The sequence below is a fragment of the Eleginops maclovinus genome, chromosome 20 (assembly GCF_036324505.1).
Source record: "Eleginops maclovinus isolate JMC-PN-2008 ecotype Puerto Natales chromosome 20, JC_Emac_rtc_rv5, whole genome shotgun sequence".
Classification (NCBI taxonomy): Eukaryota; Metazoa; Chordata; class Actinopteri; order Perciformes; family Eleginopidae; genus Eleginops; species Eleginops maclovinus.
Window position 1 is genome coordinate 13,843,146 of NC_086368.1, and position 8,705 is coordinate 13,851,850.

Here is an 8,705-nt window from a genome sequence, read left to right on the forward strand (position 1 = left end):
GATCCGACCAGGCTCGCCAGAACATGATATGTCTTTTTACTGCGGCAAAATTAATTGAATCATATTAATTTCAACGACCAAATGTGATCATTCCATGTAAAGGAATAAGCACAAATATGCTTTCTGACCGAGCTCAGCGCCATCAGGTTCATTTATTGAGAGCTACTGGACAAGGCGCCAAGAGGACAATGGGTTAATTTCAGAGGATAAGAGAGGGTCACTGATCAGACTGGTGGTGTTTAGGAAAAGCCCAGCAGGAAGTCCCGCTCTCACCAGGACCACCAGCAATGTCAGCCAATCCTGCTAATTAGACGCCATCCATAAGGCATGGAGGCCCTCTCAGACAGCCCCTCTGACCTCTGTTTTGCCAGCAGCACTGCAGCAGATTCAACAAAAGACTCATTTCTCCAAAGATAATCCTCTCTTCCACTACGGCTTAAGAAAGCCATAACATTTGCATATGTTTGTTCGTGTAAGGTAAGATGAGGACACAACCTGCTCAAAGTAAAACAAAGAAAAAAGGAGTGTGATGTTTCCTTTCATCTCTTTCATTCTAGGGATATTTACTCTTGTCCACCAGTAAGAACACACGTTGTCATGTTAAAAACCCTTTTGACATTCTTCATTGTCAATATTAATATGTGTTTGAAGTTTATCCTCATAATTCTGACAGTTTAGGATTGTTAATGTATACTGTATATTGTGTAAATAATTCAGTAATTCCTAAACCAATTGTGTAGTGAAATCTGATAAGCATTAATAAATAGGCTTAATTTGAATTGGTATTTTATTTACTTGCTGAAATCAAACCAGGGATGTAGTTATTATAGGGTATGCACACCAAATATAAGGCTACTATGACCGAATCTTTGTGCTCTTAAAATGTGAAAGATCCATATAACTAAAAGATTCCAATTCAAAACTCAACAACTCAAGCCTAAAATTAAAGTATTTCTGGCAGTGAGTAGAGTCGCATTATGTTGTACAAATGTTACTTTTGTTTTGTCAATTGTCCAACCCTGTACATTTGAATAATAAATAAAGCACCATCCATTTATTCACAAAAAAAAAGAGTTTCATTCGCCAATGTAAAACATACAAACACGGCACAACCTGCCCAAAAGAGTTTATCTATTTTGTCACAGTGTAGTTTGTGATGAATACGTTTTTGGAGGCAGCTAATTTGTGAATGAAAGAGCAGGACAGCAGAGACCTGTAATCTCCTTCACACACTCTTTACCAGACTGCCAATTCCCAATCAAGCTCCAGACTACACCAGGAGCACGCCATTGCAACAAAACCCCTTAAATCACCAGTCTGCAACCACACACATGCATTCATGCGAGGCACAAGCCCTCACACCCGTGCTTACACAATAATACCCCTTTAATGTGCTTGATTGTAAAAATATTCAAAAGCTGTATCAGACATTGAGTCAAAATGTTTTATTTCTGGTCTTTAAACTGCTCTGTTAGCGTATGCTTAAACACCATAAACTGAAACAATCAAATTTTAAGTACAATCGTCTTTAACATCCCTTTGTTCCCAACTGGTTGCTGATTTCATGCTTTTCTGTCCAAAACATATGCAGAAACACCTCTAAAATATAATGATTAGTTAATCGGTAGTTGCAGAGTTAAGATGCAACAATAACTGTTCGATTGAATTATTATTATTTTTATCACAAACTATTTGGATAATTGTTTAATAGTTAAAGTAATTTTCCATTCAGAAATATCACATAATGCCTTAAATATATAGATTTAAGTAAATAGCTTTGGGTTTTGGACAGACATGACAATCATACACATCATCGTTTTTTATACATTCTAACATTTAATTAGAAAATACGCAGCAGAATGATCAATAACACTTTAAATGGTTTCAGCATTAATTCAAATGTTTGCTCCAATTTAACAGATGTGTAGATCCTTAATAAATCTTCATTACACTCAAAGGTAGAAAATCTGATTAAACCATTAATTATATATTGTATTTGCAGTTGATTGATGGCTTTCTAATCCTTATAAATAGCCCATGCATTAAATTAAAGCATTACTGCTGATGTGACCATTTTCGTCGATGGTGTACATCCAAATTCATAACAAAAGGCTCAAAAATGTTGCTGGATATTTTTAGAACAAAACTCAAGATAAAAATCTAAAACACTTCTATAAATAAAAACCTTTCCTGTTGATGTTAACTTACATCAAGAAGCTGTCAGAAAGTGTCTTTCTCAAATACTTTTTGTTGGTTCTGGCTTACTTTAATGTCTTAATAGATCAAAAAATCACATTTTCATTTAATGTGTTCACATCAGAAAAATCAAGCTACCTCTTTAACTGCTTGATACTGTATCTCTGTTTAGATTTCCAGGCCCCTTTTAGTCTCACTCCACCTCTGTTTTTATCTCTGTCTCTTCCTGTGGGGGCTTCTCCAGTCGACCCCAGTTTGACCCACAGAATTCCATGGATTTCCTGACTGTTGGGGGGTCTGCCCGCCCTCCCATGTCCTGGCTGCCTGTCTTCTCTTCAGGCAGGAAAGAGCCATGGCTGTCTGACCAGCTGACCGACTTCCATGCTAATGCACAGATTTATAGCCTGTCTGCATGCGGGCGCAGCTTCCGGCTTGTATGGAGTTACGCTGCTGAGCTGCTGCTCTATACCAGACCCACTCTACTACTGACAAGGAAATGAGTCATGGGAAAAATAATTTCAGAAACGCATCCACAAACATTTGTTACGGTATTTGATTCTAAAGAGAATCCTGTCCTACTAAACATTTTAATATTCTCTATAATAAAAGGTTAGGTGATGGCTGCGACTAGTTAAGTAGTAAGCTGCTATATGGTGGCAGACAGGAAATCCTCTGTATCTGCTCCTGATCTTATCACACACGGACATTTGAATGTGGAGCTCTGCATTCCAACCAGGTGACAGCGACACTAAAGTCACGTCTGGACTCGTTCCTGAATCCTCCTTCCTGTCAGTCTCGAACATTCCCCTTCCTTTTGTCTTTTTTTTACAGGTACCTATTCCTCTTCCAACGGTCTGTCTCTTAATGTTGTTGCTCCTCAGACCTTGATGCACAAGCACAATGAATGCATGGCTTTTAAGCCAGGTCAGGTGGAGAAAGCCGGAGAGCTTGGAAACAGATACCGACAAACACTGGCCCTTAGCTCAGCTAAAGATCTAACAAGATGTGAGGCACACTGAGTGTCTGGCATCAATTGGCATCAGATTTCTGACAGCTGTGCTTTCTCCAAGGACTCTGTCTCCCTGCTACCTGTTCACCTTGGCGGGGCTTGCTGTTGGCAGTGAAGCTGGTGACCGATCCAGAACATCTGACACACTAAACAAAGAAATAGATAAACATATAACTGGCCGACGGCCATAAGGACAAAGGTGACTGTAAGGTAGAGTTCAGTGAGGACAGAGTCACTGCAGCGTAAACAGCTGGTTTATTTAAAAATAAAAAAACAGATAAGATGCCCTATAGACAGAAGTTATAAATGTATTTATGATGTGCATTGAAAGCAGTCATAAGTGCCGTTTATACACAGGGACTGGCATGCGATAAAAAAGTAACTGAAATGATCGTGTTGTTATTTCAGCCTGACAAATACTGGATTCTTGAGACATTACTCCCTCATACTCCCTTTAATATGTATAGCCAAGTGAGTCAATACAGGGTTGGATAGTATTTGTTTTACTATCAAATGCCAGGGAGGTCAAATGCTAAATGTATTACAATGAATGCTTATGTCTTTTGCAATCATTGTATAATTCACATATCCAGTGAAAATGACTAAAAGTGAAACGCATGTTTCTAGAATGATTTACTGCCACCCAGACATCGGTTGGTGGAGTTCATGTCAGGCTGAGAAAATCTACATGCACAGGCTTGAATAATGTTTGAAATATTCTAGGTACAGTTATCAATCACAGTGTTTTAGTTTGTTCTACTGTCTTTGATCAAAGTTACAATGTAGCCGCAGGGTAAAACAAGACAAATCCCTGTATTGGTGCCATTCAAAAAAATTGACATGTGACATTTGGCATGATTGATACATTTTGAGATTAGACCCTGGCTGACTACAATTCTCCCATAGGCACCATCCTGCAATAAAATCTAGTACGGAAGTACAGGTGCAAGCACAAAGGGTCATCACTGAAAGGAGGTGAACTTGGTGAATTCTTTAATGACAAAGGTTGCTGTCAAGCGGCCACATTAGTCTCATTGTTAAGACATACGATAAATAATACAGGAATTCAAATAAAAAAGAAGAAAAATACTGGCACTCACTTGCTGTATAAAACAATGAGATATGCTTCAAAAGCCTTCCATTTTAGGTCTTTATTTATTAGTTATTTTCAGGTTGCTTGTTTAGTTATGTTCTCTCGAGTGCTAAGAGCAGAGTTTAAGTGTGTCTTGGTAAAAAATAAATCATGTGATTGATTAAACCAGTTATCTGACAATTTTGTCATGGTTTGTTGGCCAAGCAGACAAGGAATCCTGATCAAGTTATAAAACAGAAACTAGTAAGGTTCTTGGAATATAAATATTATCAGCAGCAATGAACTAGGCTAACCTCAGCTAACCCTAATCACTGTGCCTTTTTATCCTGAAATTATTTGACTTTTTTCAAGGACATCTAGTATTATTTTGCAATGTCTTTGGAGATTTGGTTTTAGCCAGCTAATGAATCATATTCTCTGTGATAAACTTCCTAACTGTGGCAACTCTGATCAAGGCATTTATAAGAGTGATTTCTTATTTCCATAGGATTATACTGTATGTGAGGAGGTTTCAATAAATCTTTCTTAAATGTTTTATGTGCTTATCTTTCAATGTGTGAGCTTTAAAACAAGCCTCTTTTGTTGAAAGCCTTGTTTTAGATTCAATACATTATTCTGTTGCCACATAAAACGCAAAGTTGTCAAAAGAGTAATGTTACAAATGTTAAGAATACTCAGCATTGGTAAAATTAGGAAACACTGCTGAAGCCTGAACGATTGTTGAATTTGAAAGTGAAAGGTTGAAATACCTGATTTTACTTCTGCTATACTGCAATGTCTGAATGTCTTTTTAGCGTGACACTTTAGTTACTGTGACAATTTAATGCTCCAGTTGTATGAATGTGTGTTCAAGCATCTAGAGCTTAAAATCACAGCAGTGTGTTGAGATTGAAAAAAAAGGTCTGCCGCCAACATGAGAACAAAAATCTGATTGACAAGTAAAAAAACAAGCTATTCGATTGGTCCCTGAGAGACGCAGGTTACCTTGAGAAGCGACAAGTCGCCTCCTGTTATTTTTCCATACAGGAAGCTTTACACGGAAACCGACCAAATTTGATTTGAGACACATTAATTCTATTTATTTGAGGGAGGAAATGAGGCGCTGAGTCAGCGGAGGAGAGGCTGACTTAAAGCACAACAGAAACCAAGCGCCTCTTAATCATCAGGCTCAGAACGGAGAGAGCTTTTCTCACCGTGTTTATTTTGTGATCAGGCTTTTATTTTGTGAATTCATACAGCTCAGGTATGGCAGAATGTGAGCAAGAGATACAAAAAGGGAGGAGGAGTTGGGAGGAGGGAATGTTAGGAATACCAACACAGATACTTGACCTCTCTGTGAACTAAGGTCCACAAAATACAGGAGCTTGGATCCACTACAACAACTGGAGAAGAAAAATGTACCTTTTTGTATTCTTTATTTAATAAATGTTTATTTATTTGTTGTAATGGATCATTTGTATGGAGTGAAAGTAAAATGTGTATAGGAAGGAAAAGTCAACACATCACACATTTCAAGCAAGGGGTGTAACTATAAAGACCATATGAATGTAATAAATTTCAATTGTGTATAGCCCTGATAAGATAAGGTAAGATGTACTTTATTGATCCAAAATTGGGAACTATTTTCAGTTATATAAAACGATAAATGAACACAGGCTATTTGAAATTTATCTTACTGTTATTTTCATTTTAACATTAATCTTCTGAACTTCTCAATTATTCAATTAATCATTTAAGCTCTGAAATATTAAAAAGTAGTTCAAAAATCACCCATCAAGAGTGAGAAATGCTGTCAAATTGCATGGAGATCACAAAGATATACAGCAAAATGAATAGCAGAATATTAGTTTTTCATTGATCATTACATTTGTTCCAATCTAACACTTAGAGAACTAGTTGATATTGTGAGAAGTGGCTGTTTAAAATAGGAACAGCTCATTTAATACGTAAAACCGAGTGTCAAGTGAATGGTTACCTAGACAATTGCCAATTAATTTATAAACTATTATATGTCTATGATACATAAAACTACTCAGGGATATGTTTGTCAAACAGTCTCCCCATAGCAACAAAATGAAGCCCATCCTTGTAAGAATGAAGTTCTGCATATAAATGTGGATTCAGTAAAAAAAAAAGTGAGTTTATACAAATAAATTATAATTTCTGTAAGTGTGTGTAAACAAAACAATTCAGACAATGCTTCCTCTGACAGGCACTAGTGTTGACATCAGATGTGGGAGGGATAAGCAACCAGGCGGTGCCCAAGATCACAGAAAGACAAATCTTAAAAATACATTTTCCAAATACCATTTTTGGTTCAGGATCACACAGTAACACAGTCTGTGAAAAGTAGCAAGAGCAGAAGTGGAGGAGCTACACTGAAATCACAACATCATGTCTCAATGTATAATAAAGAAGCTTTAAGCATCATTTCTAAGCCAATATAGTCCATAGGGAGAAGACACATAATACATGCAACCTACCTTATACAATAACATAAACACGCTTTAAAATGATCAGCAACCAGAATGATTTCTTACACTTTTAAGCATATATTTGAATTTTTAATAGTATAGTAATATTATGCATTAAATATTGTTTAGAGAATCACTCCCTTACATATTGGTTACCAAAGTGACAATGTCAACAACGACGAGAGTGCGATTCATAATTCGGGGAATGTAGTCATCATCGTCTGGTGGGATTTTTCAAGGGGTGGGGCATATTCCGCTTTCAGATGGGAAACAAGGGGAAAAAAACTTTGCAAACTTATGCGGCAGCGAAACAATGAAGTCCTGATTTAACGCTGATATGAGCGTCCGGAGAACAGGAAGAATTCATTTTGTAACATGTTCTCATCAGCCAGCATCTTACCCTACCCCCACTTCCACAAACACATCCAGGCACAGACGCGCTATCCCAACACGGTACAGTTACCCATAAAAGTTGGTCTCCACCATTGACTTTTTTCAAATGAGTGAGCACAGTCGTATCGACATCCTCACTGTACTACACACGCACAAATACTACGAAATAAAACACCAGGCGTCCAACATGACAGGACCAAGCCGTGGCTTATTTTCCCACCTACACAGACCTCGGCTGCTCCACAAGCTGTTTTCTCACTCCACCAAGTCTGAAGTTAAATTCAGTACGTTTCGCTTTTCAAGGACACTGCAGCTCACTGTCACAAGCCCTTTTCTGTCGCTACAGACACGGGCGTGTTTCCCTGCATGGCGAACAAGCCGAAAATAAGGGAAAAGCACAAAAGCGTTTACCTTTTTGCTGTTTCTGCTGTTATAGCCGTTGTATGGGTTGATTCCTGCCCTTGGCGGTACGGAGAGCAGCATTTTTCTCGGCGCTATGTCCGGAGCGGCGAGCACAGCCCAGGCTGCCAGCTGACGTCAGCAGCTGGGGAAGTGAGAGGCTGGAGTCCCGCTGATTGACTGCAAGTGGTGCTGCTGCTGCTGCTGCTGCGGCAGGACAAGGGCCCCTGCTGCTGGCCCCTGGGTCACTTTTAGGGGTCCTTCACATGGCTACAGGGGGTCCACAAGAAAAGAGGGGATTAGCTCGAATTCATTCAACGCCCACTGTTATTTCTCTCACCGGGGACAATGTGGAAGAATAACTAGTAAACAAAGATTCTCAAAAGTGTGACTATGAAGACAAACGATTGTAAAATCGGGTTATGATGTGCTAGGTTTTTGTCTGTGGGTCCCCTATTCTCAACTTGACATCACTTCACTTCATTAGGGATATTCATTTATTCTTAATGTTGTCTGCTTGTCACCAACCATCTTAATGAATCTTAATCCGTTTTATTTGCAATCATTACGCACAATATCCTAAATGATGTGCATTGTTACAATATGTTATATAACAATATCATAAACTTATTATAGCTCAATAGCAGTGTTAACCAACATTAGATAAAGACAGGTTAGTGGATTTTGTTTTCAAAAACAGCGGAACTTTTGGATAAATACTTGCCAAAGTAAAATCAAACTAAATCTATCCTTAAGTCAAGAAAGTGTAAGCAGTAGCATTATTGATGCATCGTGCCATACAATTTCCTGCTATCACTTAACATATGTTATGCCTCCTCTTCAATAATATTGATTTAGTGCATAGTGCTTTAAATGCTGATGACAGCATTTGGACTTATCTGTAAAAAGGCCATACTATCAGAACATCACAACCACTGATAAGGGCTGTCACAACTCCACCGACTTTTAAATCAAACAGAAAGTGTGCTTTGGTTTTGCTGCTGTCCTCCACTTTGCTTGTGTAACCTCTCCTGTGTTTGTTTGTATTGATTGCTATGCACTCTTGCTACATAAACAATATCATCAATATAAAGGTATAACAAGTCCTACAATAACAATTTCCTTTTTTCCATTAAAGGGG

General features: G+C 38.1%; 1 protein-coding gene across 2 annotated transcripts in view; it reads right to left on the minus strand.

Annotated features, from left to right (window-relative positions):
• LOC134882585 (RNA-binding motif, single-stranded-interacting protein 2-like) overlaps nt 1-7,714 on the minus strand; it is a 24,279-nt gene extending 16,565 nt beyond the window's left edge. For both annotated transcript variants that reach the window (XM_063910382.1, XM_063910381.1), the window contains exon 1: nt 7,577-7,714. In XM_063910382.1, the coding sequence (XP_063766452.1) occupies nt 7,577-7,648 (72 nt within the window). In that variant the 5' untranslated portion in view covers nt 7,649-7,714. The remainder of the gene's footprint in view (nt 1-7,576) is intronic.
• Nucleotides 7,715-8,705: the final 991 nt, after the last annotated feature.